Below are 22,753 nucleotides of genomic sequence, written 5' to 3' on the forward strand. Positions count from 1 at the left end.
TTGACATTTTAGATTTCAAACAACGAAGAGTCAGACTCAGGTGGCATGTATATTTCACTAGTTGTGCTTGTTTCTCTCCTTTGAGATCAGAAAGGAAATAAAAGGGGCTTATCCTGACATTAAGATGATTTTTTCAAAAAGGCACTTACTTCTGTTTTGAGGTCTTCCACGATTTTAATAGCATCCTTCGGATCAGTTGTCCTGGTAAAATTGAGTTCCGTACAAGAATAATTGGCAGCGAACTGTGCCTTTGGATTATATCTGAACACAAAATGTTGTCCCTCATCTGAATATTTCACTGGTTCGATGAGGTACCTTTGGTTATATACCCTGAAGAATCCCCTACAGAAAATGGAAATACGATGTATGTTCAAGATCTATACCATTTTACTACTTTATTTCTCACCATATTTCTCTGTTCCATTTTATTGACTTTGCCTAGCTAAGAAAGGAAACTATAAGACCAAGGCCTCATGAGCATGTGGCTGCACACGTATTCTGAGTGATAAAAAGGTGAGGTGATATGTGGCCTTTGAATCAGTAACATGCGTAAGAATCCGCTCCTCTAGATTTTCAGCCCAATCTCTACTTTGAAATCTCAGAGTTCTCACAAATATTTTGTGAATTTTTATGTCCATCATGCTTTAATTGTAGAGTAACTATATGGAGGCACAAATACTATTACATGGCAATTTTGTCATTAAAAGAGTCTTTATTCTTGAATATATTGGGATCTACTTAAGTAAAGTACTCATAAATGAAGGCGGAAATGTCTTGTTCTCCTGCCCTGCTACCTCACATTTCCTCTTTAATCCTTGAGCCCAAGATCTATAAGGAACTGATACAGACTATACTTCTGGCTTTTTTGATTTCTAAAGACTCTAAACTCCTGGAGAGCAAAAAGCCGTGAAGTGTGTTGTGGTGGGAATTCACAGGCCTAAAAGTCAGGAGACCTGGTTTTTCCATAGAGATCTATCACCAGCAAATTGAATGTTCAGAGGCTAGTCTCTGATTTCAGTGTCTCTGACATGAGAGGACAGGCTAGATTATTCCCAGCAGTCTCTGAATCCCTTGACAAAAAATTTGTCTTGCTTAGGGCTGTGCATTAGACATCTTTTTGTCAGAAATGGACATCAGTGGTGGGCTAGAAGGGCTACTCATGCTGAAAATATGCAGTAGCTTTTTCCCATGATTTTTTTCTATTTATAAGGTTGTTTGAAAGATGAAAAGCAAATGTCTCTGAAAATGCCTTAAGCAAACTTATAAACAAAATAGAATACCTCAGACCATTACATGTGCTGATACTGGCAGAAGAATCAAATTCATGTATGATGGATCCTTGGTAAAAACAGTGATCCTAAAATAGATGAAGAGACTATTGTTATAAATACATATGCTCATATTGTATAAATATCACTCTACACATATTTTACGTTCACAATATATCAGCATTGCCTTCTCACAAATTACACCTATGCTCCTTCATGTATTCGCTCATTGCACTCTGTCATTTGGAAAAATTTGAACTCCTTCAGAATCCTTTTATTGTAATTGCATCGTTACTTTGTATGAAGCAGGATGTGGATTCTTTCCTCACAAATTTAGGAGTGTATTAGTTGATGAATCCAGTCTCAGAAATGTGACCCTTTTCCATTTAAGTATTTCTCCTTTCATCCACACTAAAATGTCTACCAAACTACCCTTCTCATGTTGTTATTATAATTTTTCCCCATCAACTGATTTTAAAATCAATCCAATTTAAAAAAAAATTTTTTTTAAGTTCATTTATTTATTTTGAGAGAGACAGAGACGGTGCGAGTGGGGGAGGGGTAGAGAAAGAGGGAGAATCTCAAGCAGGCTCTGCACCATCAGCACAGAACCCATGCAGGGCTCAAACTCACAAAATTGTGAGATTATGACCTGAGTCAAAATCAAGAGTTGGACACCTAACGGACCGAGTCACCCAAGCGCCCCATGCCAATGTTGTTGATGATTGCTAAAATTAGGTTTCGCTCTCCAGCCAGGTCCCCTCAAGCCCTTTCCTCCTGCGGCCTTGCTTCAGTCAAGTTGGTATCCCTGTCACTCCCTACGTGGTGCTCTGCCTGTAATGGTTCCATCAGGTAATCACCTTTTCCATTTTGTCCATGAGTGACACTCCCCATGTGATCTCAGACCCTCTTAGGCCAACAGCCACCCCCTGCATAAAAGCATGTTGCCCAGTTTTCTTCCATTTCTATTTTACAAAGATTGCCTGAAGGTTTACATTCCATGATTGACACATGCCTTAACCAGGAAATAAGTTTTTAGAAAGTATACTTTTGGTGAAAAGGAATAATGTCATCTTTGGTTAGAAGGCTACAGAGGGCATGGAAAGGGAAGGAAGGCCGTAAAAGTAGAACCTGTATCCACTGGAATATTATTGATGATAAATGAACAAAAATTCATTTGGAGAATGAAGGAGAGACCACAATGTTGGTGCAGCAGAAGGCCTAGGCCGGGGAATACGACTCACATAAGGGTCAATTAGATGGAGGTTTTAAAATAGTTTCACGTCGTTAGTTTTTATCCCTTTAGCCCGATGACAATCTCATCAGGGTGCCTTCTACTTCTTTGGTTCCTGCTTTACCCTTTCTCCAGACTTAACACCATTTGGGGTACACAGAAGTCAGTTTAGTTAAGAAAAAATACATTAACAGTCATCAATCTGCTTGTGAGACAGTAGTCGGCCTCCTTTAGAGTTTGAAGGGTCATGTTTTCTATTCTAGAATGATTCGTGACAGTATTCAATGTAAGATTCGCCTCTGACATAACATTTTCAGAAGCTGCCTGTACAGCTGGACTGTGTTTCAAAATCCCATGAGAAAATTTCAGAAGACAAGGGAAGGTTCCATAAGATACCGTGGTGGAAGGGTAGCTGGTGACGGCCTCTCCTTTTATAGAGTAGTAGGTTTCACTGTAATTTGAGGCTAGGAACTCCCTGGAAAAGAGGGCAGAGAGGTAGTGAGATTTAGTCAGTTTACAAAGATAGCAGATAAAACCAATTATGGGGAAGAGAAGCCTTGAGGCTGTTTCCAAATCTCAGCACGTTCCTCTCATGCTAAAAACACATAAGCAAAATCAACCCCACTCACACGAAAAGGCTTTCTGCCCAGATTTCATGATTTGGTAAACACTAGAAGAGACTGAAAGAGATTCTGGGAGCAAGTTGAGAAAAAACTAGAGAAAATACTATCTAAGTAAAGTCATATATATATTTGATACAAAATATATTTGATGTGTATATCAAATATACATAAAATGCATATATCTTAACATACATTAACCCAACAACTATATATTCAGATAAAAGCAGTATGTATTAATCATAATATAAATTTAGAAAACACAGAAAAGTATCAATGAAACTCGCTACAGAGAGACAACCTCTGCTAATATCTTCATGTAACTCTTCTTGTTTTAGGTTAATTTGTTTATTTTGAGACAAAGGGGGGGGAGGGGCAGAGAGAGAGGGAGAAAGAGAATCCCAAGCAGGCTCCCTGCTGTCAGGCCAGAGCCCGATGTGGGGCCCGAACCCACGAACCCTGAGATCATGACCTGAGCCAATTTAAGAGTCAGATGTTCAACCAACTAAGCCACTCAGGTTCCCCTTCATGTAATTCTTTATAGTTTTGTTTTTTTTTTCTCTGCACACGTTAAGGGATGGCATTCTGAGTAATCAGTAGAATGACTCTACTTACCCACATGCCCTGTAACAAATCCCATGGGTATCCTCAGACCAAGAACTAAGGTCATATATCTCAACTCTCTCAGTACATGGATGCTACAGAAGTACAGAGGGAATCATTGGAATCTTCTTACACCGTTCTGTAATTTACTTAGTTCTATCTAAATTACCTTATGTGGATAATAGCCATTCTATTTTAAGATTTACGAGGCCCCAAGAAGAAAAGTGGAATATTGGCTCTCTTAGAGAGGAAACGGTGATGGGGTAGAGAAAGCCCTAGTATCAGAACCATCACTTGGGTTTGACTGAATAGAACGAGCTCAAAATCACTTTGGAGAGGTAATATGTACACTATCTTATATGACCGTGAAAAACAAACATTTGTGTAGTTTGTAGAGACATAAACACGTTCATTATTAAAGTTGACATCATCCTCTCGACATAGTTGTTTACCCAACAATCTTACTTTGTTATCTCATGAATTTGAAAACAGATAGTTACAAAACGCAATAAAGAAAATATATAACTTAAATTAAGCATATCCACCTGTGCATTGTTACTCACCCTTCCTCAAAGAGCTGGCAGAACAGTCACAATTTGCCCTACTCGAGCAGAGTCAGTAGATTTCCCTTTATGTCCATGCTTCGTGAACACAACCTGCCTCATTCTCAGTAACTCCCAAAAGGTAGGATTATATGTTCAGCGTGCAACCAGAATGTACATTTTAATGGGCTGAATCATCGTGGGCATCGCTTTTCTTTCCCCAAAACTATGTTCAAAAATTGTATTTTCTTAGAAAGCAGAGGATCCCACATTTTTCCGATGTATGAATACAAAGTACTAGTATCTCATTTTTTTAATTTTATTTTGAAATAATTATAGACTCATAGGTAGTTACAGAGATAGCATAGCAGAATCTGATGTCTATGCACACCTCCCTCAATTTCCCCAGTAGTTACATCTCACATAATTATAGTACAATAACAAAACCAGAAATACACATTAGTCTATTGCATGTTTGTGTTCATGTGGCATTTTATCATAGGTGTAATTTGCACCACTGCAATCAAGATACAGAACTATTCCACCAGAAAATGACCTCTCATCTCTCTCACTGATCCCAGGAGTACAATTGCTTCCCCTGAGGGAGGTTGCATGTTTGCTCTTTTTTTAAATTGCCAAATTGTTTTCCAGAGTGTTGTATTATTTAATATTCCCGTCAGCAATGTATTAATGATCCGGTATTCCTTATATCCTTTGCCAGCTTTCTGGCGACGTAATTATTGTTTTCGGTTTAGCCATTCTAATTGAATGAAATGATATTTCATTATAGTTTCATTTGCATTTCTTGAATGACTGATGATGCCACACATCTCTCAAGTGCTTGTTTGTCACCCGTATATTGTCTTTGGTGAGATGTCTCTTCCTACCTTTCGCCTATTTTCTGATTGAATTGCTTGCGTTATTATTGTTGAGTTCTCAGAACTCTTTATTTTTCCAGACGCTAGTCCTCTGTCGGTTTGCCAATGTCTCCTCCCAATTTGCAGCTTGTCTTTTCATCCTCATAATGAGACTTTGGTAGAGTTAAGCATTTTCAATTTCAATGAAGTCCAATTTATCAACTTTGTCTTTTATTTTATTAGTCATGTCAAATGAACTGATGTCAAGTGGGAGAATTCTTTGCCTTAGCCCAAGATCCTAAGATATTTGCTGTTTTATCTAAATGTATTATAGTTTTGCATGCTACACTGACACCCATGATCTATTTTGAGTTAATTTTGACATGAATTTGGTAAAAGCATTGAGATTTAGGTTGAGTTTCTTTTGTTTTTGTATTTTTTTGCTGGATAGTTTCAGGACCTTTTGCTGAAGAGATTCTACTTCCTCCATTGATTTGCTTTACAAACTTTGTCAAAAAAGAGTTGGCTTTACTAGGGTGGAACTATTTCTGAGATTTCTATTTGATGCCATTGATCTCTGTGTCTATTGTCCTGACAGTCTGACTCTCTATATAATAGCTCTCAAAGTGATTACTCCTGTTTTGTTTTGTTTTTTCTTTTTTCAGATTTCTTTTAGCTACTCTAGTTCCTTTGTCTTCCCCTATAAGTTTTGGAATAATCTTGTCTGTATTTATAAAAAGCCTTACAGTAATTTCAATGGGAATTGTGATAACCCTATATATCCACTGGAGAAATCAACATCTTTCCCATGTGGTCTTCCAATATAGTAATACAAAGTAAGACCCCACCTATTTACATCTTTTTGATGATTTTCATCAGAATCTTGTAGTTTTCAGTGAACAAGCTTTGTATTTAGTTCTCCGATTTGTAACAGTTTTATTTCTTTTTGAACAGCTGCAAATGGTGTTACAGTTTAAACTTCAGTTTCCTCATGTTCATTGCGAGTGTTTAAATACAATTGATATTTTTATGATGCAATATTCTGTGACTTTGCTGAATGCACTTATTACGCCCAGAAGATATTTTTTGTTTGATGTTTGGTTAGCCTGTTTGTTAGATTTTGTAGAATTTTCTATGCCAACCACTGTATGTTACCTGCAAGTAAGGACTTTTTTTTTCCCTTCTACCTTTCCAATCTATATGCCTTTTATTTCCTTTTGTTTCTGAGTTGAGCTGACTAGATGTCCTGGGAATATGTTGACTAGCAGTAGTGAGAGTGTACGTACTTGCCTGGTTCCAGATTTTAGGAGGAAAACATTCAGTCTTTCACCAATAATAATCCTATTGCTGTAGGGTTTTGTAAATACTCGCTATCAAGTCAAGGACATCCTGTTATATTGCTAATTTTCTGAAATGTTTAATCATAAATGATTGTTGTATTTTAGCAAAAGCTTTCTTTGTGTCAATTAATAATATCATGTGATTTTTTCTTCTTTCCATTGTTAATATGGTAAATTATGTTGATTAATTTTGGAATATTGGGCCAGTATTGTATTCCTGGAAAAGATCCCATTGGTTATGGTGTATTACTCTTGTTGTGCATTGTTGAATTCTATTTAATTTTGTTTATACTGTCTTTGTCTGGTTTAGGTATCAAAGTAATGTTGGCTTCATAAAATGAGAAGGGAAGTATTCTCTGTGTTTTCTGGAAGACATTGTATAAACACCGTAAAGTTTAGTGATATTTTTCATCCACTCTGCCATTTTCAGTATTTATACAATTTGAAGTAATTATCAATATATTAAGACTTAAGTCTGCTATTTTATCTTTTGTTCCTGTTTCTTCTTTTCTCATGTTTTAGTTTCCTTTTCCTGCCTTCTTATGGATTGCTTAAATATACTTTCAAATTCCATTTTGATTTATCTATAGCGTTTTTCAGCGTACCTCCCTGTATAGGTTTTTTAGTGGTTACTCTAGATAATACATTTCATACATGTGTATGTGTGTATATATAAAACGAACCAAGGTATGTCTTGGAATTGTTTGAGATTTATATATTGGAGATTGTCTGAGTTTATCTTGTTTTGAATTTGTTCAGCTTCTTGAACCTGTAGGTTTTTAGTGTCTCCTTTGCCAAATGTGGGTGTTTTCAGTATCAAGATATTCATTTGATATTTTTTCAGCTCCATACTCTTTCTCCTCTCCTTTGGGGTCTCTGATGACCTCAGTTTTTCATCTTTTATTTTATTACCGCATATTCCTGAGAGTGGCTTTTTTTTTTTTTTTTCAGAAAATTTTCTTTGTTATTTAGATTGTGTAATTTCTATTATTCCATATTCACTGATTATTTTCTCCTGCCGTCTCTGTTCTTTTTTGTTTTTAATGTTAATTTTGAAAAAGAGAGAGAGCATGTGCACAAGTAGGGGGAGGGCAGACAGAGAGGGAGAGAGAGAATCCCAAACAGCCTCCATGCTGAGCACAGAGCCCAATGCAGGGCTCAATCTCACAATCGTGTTCGTGGCCTGGGCTGAAATCAAGAGTCAGATGCTTAACAACTGAGCCACCTAAGCATCCCTGCCCTCTCCATTCTGATATTGAGCCCATGCATTAAAAGTTATTTTTTCCATGTATTTTACTTTTCAGTTCTAAAATTTCCTTTAGATTCTTATTTATATCTTCTATTTTTTTCTGAGGTTTTCTAATCATGCCCTGAGACACTCTATTTTGTTTCATTTGTTTCAAGCATGTTTATAATTGTTCACTGAAGCATTATTTTTTAATGTCTATTTCTTTTTTTATATTAAATATAGTTTATTGTCAAATTGGTTTCCATACAACACCCAGTGCTCATCCCAACAGGTGCCCTCCTCCATGCCCATTACCCACTTTCCCCTCTCTTCCACCCCCCATCAACCCTTAGTTTGTCTCAGTCCTTAAGAGTCTCTTATGGTTTGCATCCCTCCCTCACTGTAATTTTTGTCCCTCCTTCCCCTCCCCCATGGTCTTCTGTTAAGTTTCTCAGGATCCACATACGAGTGAAAACATACAGTATCTGTCTTTCTCTGCCTGATTTATTTCACTTAGCATAATACCCTCAAGTTCCATCCATGTTGCTACAAATGGCCAGATTTCATTCTTTCTCACTGCCAAGGAGGATTCCATTGTATATATAAACCACAGCTTCTTCATCCATTCATCAGTTGATGGACATTTAGGCTCTTTCCATAGTCTGGCTATTGTTGAGAGTGCTGCCTTAAACAGCAGGGTACGAGTGCCCCTATGCATCGGCACTCCCGTAGTTTATTTATTTTTAAGAGAGAGAGAAAGAGCAAGCAGGGGAGGGGCAGAGCGAGAGGGAGAGAGAGAGAATCCCAAGCAACCTCCACGGTGTCACAGCAATGCCAGACATGGAGCTCAGTCTTGCAAACTGTGAGATCATGACCCGAGCTAAAATCAAGAGTTGGATGCCTAACTGACTGAGCCACCCAGGTGTCCCTGTTCACTGAAGTATTTTTATGATGGATGCTTTAAATTTTGTCTGATAATGCAAAGGTAAAATTCTGCCAGCAGACCCTGTACTACAAAAATCAGTAAAAGAAGTCCTTCAGGCTCAAGGGATTGGCAGAAGATGGAAAATTGAATTTCTAAGAATAGAAAGATAGGAAATGATAAATAATTCAGGAAATAAAGTTGTTTTTTCATTGAATTTCTTTCAGGTACACATGACCACTTTAAGCCAAAATTATAGCCATGCATCATGGAGTTCATAATGTTTACAGATGTATACATATCCAAATTAACATAAAAAATTGTGGTATAAATAGACTTATATGATTGTGAAGCTTTTACATTTTATATTAAATGATACAATATTAATTTTAAATAGATATTGTAATATCTGAAATAAAAGTTTAAACCTAAAGCAGAGAGATATTTCTAAAAACCCAAGGGGCGCCTGGGTGGTGCAGTCGGTTAAGCGTCTGACTTCAGCCAGGTCACGATCTCGCGGTCCGTGAGTTCGAGCCCCGCGTCAGGCTCTGGGCCGATGGCTCAGAGCCTGGGGCCTGTTTCCGATTCTGTGTCTCCCTCTCTCTCTGCCCCTCCCCCGTTCATGCTCTGTCTCTCTCTGTCCCCAAAAAAATAAATAAACGCTGAAAAAAAAAATTTAAAAACCCAATAGATAAATAAAAAGCCAGTAAGGAAGGTAATAAAAAAATCAAATAATCCAAAGATCCAAAAAAGAAGACCAGAGAAACAAACAAACAACAACAATAAAAAACTCAGACAGAAATCAAATATTAAATACAACATATCATTCAAAACATTAAATGTTAATGGATCAAACATTATAATTAGAAATCAGACTGTCAGAATTTGCTAAAAAACAGGACCCAACTACTTGCCAAATTACAAGAGACACATTTTAAATAGAAAGACAGATATGTTGAAGTAAATGGATGAAAAATAATACATTACACAAAGAGTAAATATATGAAGGCTAGGATATTATGTTGATATCAGGTAAAATACACTTCCTGACAAGACCGATCTTGTATAATGACATAATGATAAAAGAATCAATTCGCCAACATAGCTGGAGGTGTCATAAATCCAGACTTTAAGTTATACTATAAAGCTGTAGTAATCAAAACAGTATGATACTGGCATAAAAAAAAAATACACATAGATCATGGAACAGACTAAAGCCCAGAAATAAACCCACAATTATATGGTGAATTAATCAACAAAGGAGGCAACAATGTGCAATGGGGAAAAGTCTTTTCAATAAATGGTGCTATAGGGGTGCCTGGGTGACCCAGAGAGTTAAGCATCTAACTTCGGCTCAGGTTATGATCTCACAGTTTGTGAGTTCAAGCCCCCCTTCGGGCTCTGTGCTGACAGCTCAGAGTTTGGAGCCTGCTTTGGATTCTGCGTCTCCCTGTTTCTGCCCCACTCGTATTTGCACTCTGTCACTCTCTGTCTCTCAAAAATGAATAAAATGTTAAAAACAATTTTAATGGTGCTGCAAAACTGGACAGCTACAAACAAAAGAATGAAACTGGACCACTTTCTTACACCATCCCAAAAAAATAAGCTCAAAATGGATTAAAGATATAAGTGTGAGTCTTGAAACCATAGAAATCTTAGAACACAGGCAGTAACTTCTCTGAAATTGGGCATAACAACATTTTTCTAGGTAAGTCTCCAGGGGCAAGAGAAACAAAAGCAAAAAATAAACTATTGGGACTACATCAAAATAAAAAGCTTCTGTACAGCAAAGGAAACAATCAACAAACCTAAAAGACAGCTTACTGAATGGAAGAAGATATTTGCAAATGACATAGCTAATATAGGATTAGTATCCAAAATGTATAAAGAACTTAAATAACTCAACATCAACAAAATGAATAATCCAATTTAAAAAATGGGCAGAAGACACGAATAGACATTTCTCCAAAGAAGACATCCAGATGTCCAACAGGCACATGAAAAGATGCTCAACATCACTCATCATCAGGGAAATACAAATCAAAACATAATGAGATATCACATCACGCCTATCAGAATGGCTAAAAGCACAAGGATGTGGAGAAATAGGAACCCTTTTGCACTGGTGGTGGGAATGCAAACTGGTGCAGCCACTGTGGAAACCAGTATGGAGGGTGTTCAAAAAATTAAAAACAGAATGACCCTATGATCCAGTAATGGTGCTACTAGGTATTTACTTAAAGAATACAAAAACATTAATTTTAAAGGATATATGCATCTCTATGTTTACTGCAGCATTATTTACAATAGTCAAATTATGGAAGCAGCCCAAGTGTCCATTGATAGATGAACAGATAAAGAAGTGATATCTATACATGCAATGGAATACTATTCAGTCATGAAAACAAATGAAATCTTGCCATTTTCGAAGAACGGGGCTGGATCTAGAGAGTATAAGGCTAACTGAAATAAACAGAGAAAGACAAATATATGATCTCACTCATATGCGGAACTTAAGAAATAAAACAAATAAATAACATAAAAGAGACAAACAAAGAAACAGACTCTTAACCATAGAGAACAGATTATTATCAGAGGGAAGTGGGAGGGGGGAAATGGATGAAATAAGTGAAGGGGATTAAGATACACTTATTTTGATAAGCACTGAGTAATATATGGATTGATGAGTGACTATGCCTACACCTGAAAGTAATATAGCACTGTATATTAACTACACTGAAATTCAAATTAAAAAAAAACAAAACAAAACAGTTACTGGGAACTGGAGGAAAAATAGAATCAATTCACCATAAAAAAATTATAAATATGTCTGAACCTAATAGTTAAGCTTCATAATACATGAAACAAATATTAAAGGAATGGAAAAGAGAGAAAAATGGAAAGAAGAAAAACAATTTCAAAAATCATAGTTAAATATTTTGACACAACTCTCTCAGCAATGGACAGAGAAAATAGACACATAAATTAAATAAAAACAATTCTAAATAATCCACCACTTTTTCTAATTGCTGTTTATAGAATGCTTCACCCAACACTGTAAAATACATATTCTTTTCAAGTGCACATGTATGTTTAATAAGTTAGAAACATGCTTGGCTATAAAAAATTGTAATACATTTTTTAAAAATATGTTATACAAACTATATTCTTCATCAAAAATAGAATTAAAATAGAAAAATTTGACACAACAATATATTTTTTAAAAAACACCAAATATTGGGGGGCGTCTGGATGGCTCAGTAGTTAAGTGTATGACTTTGGCTCAGGTCATGATCTCATGGTCTGTGTGTTCGAGCCCCATATCAGGCTCTGTGCCGACAGCTCGGAGACTGGAGCCTGCTTCAGATTCCATGTCTCCTCTCTCTGCCCCTCCCCAGCTCATGCTCTGTTTCTCTTTCTCTCAAAAATAAATAAACATTAAAAAAATTTTTTTAAACACCAAATGCTGGAGTTAAATAGCCACTCTTAAGTAATACATGAGCCAAAGAAGAAATCTCAAAAGAAATTAGAAAATATTTTGGAATAAATGATAATAAAAATACAACATATCAAGATTTTTGAGATGCATCTAAATTTATGTTTAGAAGAAATGTCATAGCTTTAAATACTTTAAATACTTATGACAGAACACATGAAATGTTTCTATAAAAAGAGAAAAGTAACCATTAAATAAGTGGGACAAATAAAATAATAAAGATAATAAAATAAATCAGTGAAATAAACAGTAACATTAGTAAAATAAAATTTTAGTTATTTGAAAACATCAAATTGATAAACTCTTTTATATTAGTCAAGGAAAAAAGAGAACTCAAATAACCAATATTAGATATTATAAAGAGATGATCTCTAAAGATATTACAGACATTAAAAGAATAGAATAGAACAAGTAGAACAAAAGAATAGAATGAGGGAAAAAAAGAATAGTAAGAATATTATGAAACACCTTATGCCAGAAATTTGACAACTTAGATGAAATATACATTTTCCTTGTAAATTACAATTTAAAACTGACTCAATATGAAGGAAAATCTGAATAAGCCTTTATTAATAAGATTGAATTTGTAATCATAAAATCTCATTCCCACACATACACAAAAAAATCCTCAAGGCACAGAAAGTTTCATTTAGGAATTCTAACAAACATTCCAAAAATGTCCTTTATAAATATAGGAAAAGAGAATAATTTCTAATTCATGTTATGAGATCACCATAATCCTAATATAAATATCTGACTATGACATTACAAAAAATGAAAAATACAGAATAATATTAATCATTAACATGGTTTTAAAACCCTTAACAAAATAATAGTAAAGTGAATACAGCAAAGAGTTTTTTCCCAAGAGTGCAAAGATGGTTTAGTATTCACAAATCAATTACTGAAATTGACATATGGACATTTCAATAGTTGAAGACAGAACACTTGCAGCAAATTTCTCAGGCAACTATCTTAATCTAGTAAGGTAAACCAATGACAATTCTCCTAGCAATATCATATTAATCCTTGAATATTGAATACTTTCCCCTTAAAATAAAAAATAATGAATGGTTGCCAACTCTCATTACTTCTACTCAAATTGTACTGGAGTTCTTAATCATTGGAATAAGATATAGAAATAGAAGGAATAATGACTAGGAAGAAAGTAGTAAAACGGTGGATATTTGCTGTTGAAAATCCTTAAGCAACCTACAGAACAATCAATAGATTCATAGATGAAACCCTAATAGAAAAATAAAATAATGAGAAGCAGTTCTGCTTACAAGAACGCCACAAACATTACACATGTAGAAATAAATTTAACAAAAGACACGTGAGAGCTCTACACCATAAACTACAAAACACCGTTGATAGCAATTAAAGACCTAAGTAAATATAGAGATATGACATGAAGAGTTTTAATGTTATTGATATCAATTCTCTCCAAGTTGATATGCACATTCAATAAAACTCCAAACAAAATTCCAGGGCTTTTAAAATATAAAATTAACAAATGGGGCGCCTGGGTGGCTCAGTCGGTTAAGCGTCCGACTTTGGCTCCGGTCATGAACTTATGGTTTGCTTCGGATTCTGTGTCTCCCTCTCTCTCTGCCCCTCCCCTGCTCATGCTCTGTCTCTCTTGGTCTCAAAAATAAGGAAAGATTAAAAAAATTAAAAATAAATAAAATAAAATTACCAAGTGGATTCTAAATTTTAGAAAAATGGAAAGGATCTAGAGTTTTTAATTTCTGAAAGAGTAGAACAAAGTTGGAGAGGTTACCCAAACTGGCTTTTGATTTACTATAAAGCTGCAGTAAACAAGACAACGTGGTCGCGGATTCAGGATTGAAAAGTAAATGAACAGGATAGACTAGAGAGATCCCAGAAATAATCATTGGATTTTGTTTAAGGTATGAAAGCAATCCAATGCAAAGAAAGGCAATGTAACAAAATGGGCTGGAATAACTAGCTAAGCATATGGAAAGATAGAACCTTGATCTTCCCACAAATTGCCCACACACGCACACATTCACGACAATAGCAGATCAAATCTAAAAACCAAAACAATGAAGACATTAGAAGATAGTTCACATAAAGCAATTACCATAAATGAAACATGTGATAAATTAAAATTGTTTTCAAGCGATAAATTTTTACTTTTTAGGAGACACAATTTTCAACAGGGGCTGCAAGTTTATTGAACATGAAATATTACCACAAACTCACTAGTGTAACTAAAATTATAAAGGGGAGCCCCTGGGTGGCTCAGTCAGATAAGCCTCCAACTTTTGATTTCTGCTCAGGTCATGATCTCACATTTCGTGAGATTGAGCCCTGCATCTGGCTCTGTGCTCTCAGTGCAGGGCCTGCTTGGGATTCTCTGCCACTCTTACTCTCTCTGTCCCTCGTCCTTCTCTCTCTCTCTCAACACAAATAAATAAAAAAAAAAAATTATAATGATGAAGACGACAGGGAGCAACTAGAATTCTCATACGTTGTAATATACAAAATTGTACAACCACTTTGGAAACTGATTGGAAGCCTTTATTTATTTATTTATTCACTTATTTATTTTTATTCTTTTTTAAAAATTGTTATGTTTCTTTTTGATAAAGAGAGAGAGAGAGAAGACAGAGAGAGACAGAGTGCAAGCAGGGGAGGGGCAGAAAGAGAGGGAGACACAGAATCCGAGGCAGGCTCCAGACTCTGTGCCGACAGCAGAGAGACTGATGCGGGGCTTGAACTCACAAACCTGAAGATCATAACCTGAACCGACGTTGTACGCTTAACTGACTGAGCCACCCAGGCAGCCCCATTTTTTTTTTTTTTTAAGTAACACTCTATGACCCAGAAATTTCACTCCTTGGCTTTGACCAAGGAGAAATGAAAGCATGTATCATATAAAGGCTATACAAGAATGCCCATTTAAGCTTTACTTGTGATGGCCAAATTCTGGAAACAGCTTAGGCTGTCCAACCATGGGAGACTAAATAAACAAACTGTAGTATATTTATACAATGGAATAGTACTCAAAAAGTAAAAGACTCAAACTTCTGATACGTGGAACTACATGAACGAGTCTCATTAATGCAATGCCGAATTAAAGAAGCCGTATGCAAAAGAGTACATGCGGTGTAAACCTATTTATAAGAACTTCCAGAATGGACAAAAATAATTTGCAGTTGATGAACCTCTATGAGCAGGTTTTGAGGGGAATCGATTAGGAAAACACAGAAGTAAATTTCCTGAGTGACACTTCTTCTATAGTTCATTTTTGTAAAAATTTGGGTAACACAGGTATGCGCATTTGCCAAAATTCAATGAATATACACTTAAGATATGTGCATTTCTTTGTATAAAAATTTTAAATGAGAAGAAAAAAACTGTAAACAAATATTAAATTCTAATGATCTGCTGCTTGTTGAAGTATGTAGTGGGAAGTTATGTTAACGTCTAAAATGTATAAAAATAAGATGATGGATGGATGGATGGATGGATAGGTGGATGAATAGATGGATGGATGGATTGAGGAATGGATAGACAGGAAAATAGGATATAAAACATGCATATTAAAATGTTAATAGGTATATGTTATATGTATATCTTCTTGGGATTATGGGTATATGTGTATTCGTGGGTATATAAATGTTCACTCTAAAATTATTTCAACTAAAAATAAAATAAAATTAAAATAAAATAACTTCAACTTTGCTCTCTGTGTGAAATTTTTTTATAACAAACTGTTGGTTAAAAATGAACGACATACAACAGGTAAATAAAATACAATCATATTTGTGATTATTTTCAAAACACATAGGTATAACTTTTGGTAAAGTGCTTGATTACATAACATACTCTAAATTAATGTTTCTTTTGCCTCATATATACATACACATGTAACTTTTCACCTATTATTGGATTTACTGTAGTGAAAACTAAGTTGACCCAATCAGTGTTTCCACTGGATGAATAAAAATCTGATCAGACATGGTTGGTCTATGAAGATTTACCTCTATTTCTCAATATCAGCTTATAAAATAAGTATTCGGTGTGGTTAAAACCAAGTCAGATGAAACTCACAGGGGAAATATGGGAAAAAGTGGCTACAAAAAACCAAACCCAAGACAAAAATCTAAATTAATAAGATCAAGTTTCTGTTTGTCACCATAAGATATGAAAACATCTGAATAAGTAGTGTTCACAGATTTGAAAGGCTCCATGGTATGTACTAAATTCACTTCCTTCTTGGAGGGGACTAAAGTAATGTTGTCGATCAGAAGTATCAATATTAGGGGCGCCTGGGTGGCGCAGTCGGTTAAGCGTCCGACTTCAGCCAGGTCACGATCTCGCGGTTCGTGAGTTCCAGCCCCGCGTCGGGCTCTGGGCTGATGGCTTGGAGCCTGGAGCCTGTTTCCGATTCTGTGTCTCCCTCTCTCTCTGCCCCTCCCCCGTTCATGCTCTGTCTCTCTCTGTCCCAAAAATAAATAAAAAACGTTGAAAAAAAAATTAAAAAAAAAAAAAAAGAAGAAGTATCAATATTAGATCAAACTACTTTATACCTCCACAAGTCTATAATATGCCACTCCAGGCGGATTAACAGAATTACACAATAGCTAATATATAATAAGATTTGGCTACTTGAGGCATAGGCAGCATGGAGTAATTTCGAAAACAGGTAGATCTGAGTTGGAGAATCAGCACCATCATCTGCACTGTGACCCTGACAGGTTTTTGCTTCAGTGAACCTATGGTTCTTCCTCAGTAAAATAAAAGTAAAATCATATATTTGCTTGTAGGGATATTGTGGGAATTAAGAGAGCACTTTGAGAGAAGGCATATAGAAATTGCTCCATAAATGCTAGCCTTCTTCCATCCTGAGAATGTATGCAGAGTCTGAATAAATTATCAATAGAATTATGTTCTTAGATTAATTCTATTTCTGTGCATCTGTCCAGTGGGCAACTCTGGAGTAGAAGAAAGGTTTTTTGTTTGTTTCTTTGTTTTATATATATATTTTTTTAATTTTTTTTCCAACGTTTATTTATTTTTTTGGGGACAGAGAGAGACAGAGCATGAACGGGGGAAGGGCAGAGAGAGAGGGAGACACAGAATCGGAAACAGGCTCCAGGCTCCAAGCCATCAGCCCAGAGCCCGACGCGGGGCTCGAACTCACGGACCGCGAGATCGTGACCTGGCTGAAGTCGGACGCTTAACCGACTGCGCCACCCAGGCGCCCCTGTTTTATATTTTTTGTTGCTGTTCTTTTTAGCTAATAGGCTAGAGTCTCAATTCTTTTTTTTTTTTTTTTTTTTTTTGAGAGAGAGAGAGAGAGCGCGCGTGCGCACATGCAATTGGGAGAGTGGCAGAGGGAGAGAAAAACAGAATCTCTTTGTTGTTGTTGTTGTTTTTATTTTTTAAAAATTTGAATATAATTCATTGTCAGATTGGTTTCCATAAAACACCCAGTGCTCATCCCAACAAGTGCCCTCCTCCATGCCCATCACCCACTTGCCCGTCTCCCCCAGCCCCCATCAACCCTTAGTTTGTTCTCAGTCCTTGAGAGTCTCTTATGGTTTGCCTCCCTCCCTCTCTGTAACTTTTTTTTCCCCTCCTCTCCCCCATGGTCTTCTGTTAAGTTTCTCAAGATCCACAAATGAGAAAGACAGAATCTCTAGCAGGCTCCACACTCAGCAGAGAGCCAGACATGAGACTTGATCCCACAATCCTGGGATCATGACCTGAGCCAAAATCTAGAGTCTGATGCTCAATCACCTGAGCCACCCAGGTGCCCTCCAAACCTTCAGTAGAGTTACCCTTCCACTTAGCATTTAATACTTCTTCATGATTTTAATGTTTGGGTCTGGGAGGCAGAGCTATTGTGTATAGGAATGGCCCAAAGAAACACGATGGAAATTTAACCATAACAACACAGAAGTTGTAAAGAAAGCTAAGGAAGAAATGAAGGCCATTAGAATTATTTAGCTAACACAAGATAACCTGTTGAAGTAAATTCTTCCCAGTTCTGGTTTATTCTCCCACAGAACTTGGTTTGATATCTATTTTAAAGAACTTAGCAGTCCACTCTAAAAAGCCATGTTTTTCAAATTTCCTTTGTTCCACTGATTCACAAAGGACTCCAAATTTCCAAATAAAGAGTAACTCAGGAACTGAAGGGCAGTGTCTGTAATTGTTGTTAAGATGTCGAAATGCAAGGGGCTTATATTAGAAGACTAGGAATTCAGAATATATACAGGTAATAGTGACTTGACGAATTCACTTCACTGGCAGTTTTTACAAAAGCTGACATACTACAGACTAATACATCTATAAGGTGGTGAATTATAATAGAACTTACCTTGATTTTAAAAGGTGAAGTATTAAGGTTTTTCTAGTTAGCTTTAGTTCATACAACAATTCTTCTTCATAAGTTTCCTGCAAAACAATATCCATCGCATGGCTTAAACGTGTGCTCATTTCGTGTGTGTTGGGGTGGGGAGTGGGGTGGATCCTGGGATAAATTAGACTTTATCAATCTATCTGGCAACCCAGCAGTAAGGGCCAGACAAAATGATCAATACGGATTAGGCTGAGTGAACGAGAACCAATATATGGAGGATTTTGCTTGTAAGTTATGTTTTCGTTAAATTTTTTGATGGGCATTTTTTCTAGTTATAAAATAAAATGAAATGAAAGGAAAATATTTATAGTCTCTGCTCATAGAGCTTTTGTTTATGTATTTTTAACAATTTTGGGTATAGTGTTTTATAGTCTACTGTCTCACATAAAAATAAATTATGACCATCACCATTTTCCTATCCCAATAAGTGTTTTTCATAGCACGTATTTTATGGCTGAAAAGCACAATGTGAACTTATTTAATCTATATCCATATCAGAAATTTGATTTGAGGTATTCACTGTAGTTAGACATAATTTCTTTATCGGCAAGGTGGAAAAAATGCAAAGCTTTTAGAGAAATACTGCAAAATAACCTGAAGAAAGGAAGCACAAAATTAGAATTTCACCAGAAATTTACAGTGGTTCTTGGTTTTTTGCCTTAGATGTTAACAGTAATGAATTGATAACTTATTGTGACAAATTGTTTTCTTCGATGACCATTGGGAGTGATATTTTTCTTCTGTTCATTTACTTTATGTTGTTATCTGTATACTCGTATATGATTTCCTAATTTATATCCTTTAACTATTTTCTTTTGTGGTATTTTCTTTCTTTATAATTCATAAGAACTATTTATAATTTCAGGATTTACAGTTACCGGTCATATGTCTAGCACATTTCTTTAGTTTATTGTTCACCCATGTATTCAATAGCTGTCATTTCAGGCATACTGATCATACGGAAGATACAATGGTTCACAAGATAGAGGTCACTGCCCTTATGGAAGCTATAGCTTGGCAAAGAAGAAAATCAATCAAATGTAACTGAGTATTATTAAGCATCATAATAGGAGAAATGAAGTGACTGTGTGAGGGATGTAGAAAGAGGAGTCAGGGGCAGAGAACAGCACATGCAAAAGCTCTGAGGTAAGAAAGAGCTTGACATGTTTGAGAAATCCAGAAGAGTTCAACATGGCAGGAAAAGCAAATGTAAATTGAATAAATACGAAAAACGCCAAGGTAGGAAGGCGCCAAATCAGGTAACAACTAGTCACTTAAGAAGATTTGGACCTTATCCTAAGAGCCAAGAGAAGAAAAAAAGCAGAAGTAGGTATGGTATTTTAGGTGGTTTACTTATTATGGGTAATGGATCAGCAAAAATCACAACCGTAGGCAGGAAAGGCATTTAAAGACTGTTGCCGGATTAGAGGTCACTTGGGCAGGGGAGTGGCAGCAATGATAAGGCAGGGAGCTTCGATAATTTCAAAGGATATTTATTTACATTCTGGAATCAGCTCAGTGATTCTTTGATGGGGGAGGCACAAGTGAGGAGTGAAGAATTCCCTCAGGCTTCTAGTTTGTTTAAACTATGCTATTGAAATGAGGGTCTTCTGAAAAGGGGCAGCTTTGAGGAAAGGAGAGGGGAGTTTTGTGTTTGTTGAATGTGAGGTGTGCATTAGGGCATTTTTGACTGCAAGTTTAACGTAAAATTAGGACTTTATCATAAACACATAATTCACAGTGGGCCAGCAAGAACCTGGGTGTTTATTCAAATAAGAAGGGTGGAATTGCATTTACAAACACGAGGAACCGTATACATTGTGTATTAGCTAATATTCAGACACTATTGTTAATATTGTTAAATGTGACATTATCGTTATTCTTGTCCTTACTCTTGTTTCTACATAAACAGAATTTTGTGATTTTATATTTAATTTAGAATTTTATTAATCTTACTTAATTTAATTATTTTTTTATTTTTTTTTCTTCTTAACGTTTACTTATTATTGGGAGACAGAGAGAGACAGAGCATGAACATGGGAGGGGCAGAGAGAGGAGGAAACACAGAATCCAAAGCAGGCGCCAGGCTCTGAGCTGGAAGCACAGAGCCCGACGCGGGGCTCGAACTCACAGACCGTGAGATCATGACCTGAGCCGAGGTCGGACGCTTAGCTGACTGAGCCACCCAGGCGCCCCAAATTTGTTTTCATTTTAGAATCATTTTAGACTTAGAGAAAAGTTGGAAAGATAATACAGGGAATCCCCATGGACCCCACAACTCAGATTTCCATATTGCTAATATCTTACATGGCTATTATGGACCTATCACAACTTATGAACCAAGACTACCATTATCAATTAATGTATACATTTATACAGATTTCCTTAATTTTGTTTAAAGTCCTGTCTTAGGATCCCACCCAGGGCAGCACATTACATTCAGTCATGCTTCTTTAGGATCCTCTATGACAGTTTCTCAGACATTCTTTATTTTTCTGAAAACGGTGACAGTTTTGAAGAGTAACAATCAAGTATTTTATAGGTTGTCCCTCAATTTAGGTTTTTCTGAAATTTTTCTTATTACTGGATTGGGACTGTGGAGATTTGAGGGAAAAAGGTGCCATTTTCATTGCATCATACTAAAAGTACCTACTATCAACATGAGTTATTACTGATGATGTTAACCTTGATCGGCTCACTGAGGTGACATTTGTCAGCCCTTCTCCACTTCAAGGTAACAGTGTTTGTCCCCTTCCATGTTCTTCTCTATGGAGAAGTCACTATGCACAGTCCATGCTTAAAGGGTGGGGAGTTATGTCCATCTCCTGGAAAGGGTAGTGCCTATGTCAATTTTTTCACTCTTATGAATAGATTCGTCTATCCCCCCTCAATTTATGGGGGGGGATATGGGTTCATGGGCATTAATTTATCTTTCTTTATGGTCCAAAACTATGTTATTAATTGTGTTGCTCAAATTGTCCCTTCTTTCGCTACTGGGAGCTCCTTCCTTTGGCTCCTACGTTCTTTTGACATACTCCCCTCGATGCAAGTTTGGGTTGTTTGAGAATTTCCTCACTTTCTGGTAGTATAAGATGCTTCAAACTCATCTTGTATAATTCCTGCCCCAGGCCAGGCTCATCTTGCCTACTCATAATGGGACTTTTAAAGCTTTTATTTTGAAAGAGAGAGAGAGACAGAGAGAGAGACAGAGAGAGAGAGAGACAAGAGGGGGAGGGACAGAGAGAGAGGGAGAGAAAGAGAATCCCAAGCAGACTCTGTGCTGACAACACAGATCTAGGGCTTGATCTTACGAACAGTGAGATAATGACCTAAACAGCAATCAAGAGTTGGACACCTAACTGACTGAGCCACTCAAGTGCCCCCATATGGGACTTTTAACATAAGTCCTGATTTGCACAATGGTGGTAAAAGATTGGCTTTGCCCTCTTGGGTGAGTACCAAACTTCAACCAATAAAAGTTTTGCTTTTTTTTTTATTGTTGACCTGCAATGTTATATTAATAAAACGTTTAAGAAGGTGATAAAGGAATTGGAGATCAAGAGAATACACAATTTGTAAGGAGATAACTAGAGAAAAAATGGCTAGACGTTATCTCCCGATGGCCGCAGGTGGAGAGTTGCATTTTCATGATCTCAAGCCATGGGAAAGACATTTAGGTGGGATCTTTTGGAATGCTGAAATGTGTCATGCTTATGACTGAGAAACCTAACAAATGAGAGCATGGAGGGCTGGCTCTTCTAGTCTTGGAGGGAAGAAAAGCAGCTGCCCTGGGAAAAGTCTACCCACTCAAAAAGTGTTGGAGCAAAGTGACAGTATTCTCCATGGACCAAGTAAGAAACCTAAGGCTCACAATGCAACTGCCTGGTAATAAATATCTAAGGACAGTCATTGAATGCCTTTCATAGTAGCGGGAGTTGAAAAATTACCTAACTTTGAAGCTTGTTTCCTATTATATGTATTACATATTGTCTGCATAAACATTTGGGTTTTTTTTTTAAATAAAATCTTAAATGCTTATGTTTTAACACCTGAATAAACACTATTCTAAGCAACAGGCCAAATGTGTTCCCGTGAAAGTTGTCCAACTTTGCTGCAGAAAGCTGCTGTAAAGCAAACAAACCTGCATGTTATACCTCTGAGAAAGCAAAATGCTCAGAGATTACATTCCACGGGCACCAGCTCAGAACAAACGAAGTTGCCTTAAATCAGTCCGGAAAGCTGT

The 22,753-nt window shown here is 36.4% G+C and overlaps 1 protein-coding gene across 1 annotated transcript in view; it reads right to left on the reverse strand.

The window, feature by feature from the left end:
• Positions 1-22,753, reverse strand: part of ADAM7 (ADAM metallopeptidase domain 7) — a 66,794-nt gene that overhangs the window by 42,581 nt on the left and 1,460 nt on the right. Inside the window, exons 3-6 of the mRNA XM_025933038.2 lie at positions 18,469-18,545; positions 2,899-2,977; positions 1,281-1,357; positions 150-342 (exon numbers count right to left, since the gene is read on the reverse strand). Coding sequence (XP_025788823.2) covers positions 150-342; positions 1,281-1,357; positions 2,899-2,977; positions 18,469-18,545 — 426 coding nt within the window. The remainder of the gene's footprint in view (positions 1-149; positions 343-1,280; positions 1,358-2,898; positions 2,978-18,468; positions 18,546-22,753) is intronic.

This window comes from Puma concolor, chromosome B1, assembly GCF_028749965.1.
Source record: "Puma concolor isolate L17-30 chromosome B1, mPumCon1.1.hap2, whole genome shotgun sequence".
Lineage (NCBI taxonomy): Eukaryota > Metazoa > Chordata > Mammalia > Carnivora > Felidae > Puma > Puma concolor.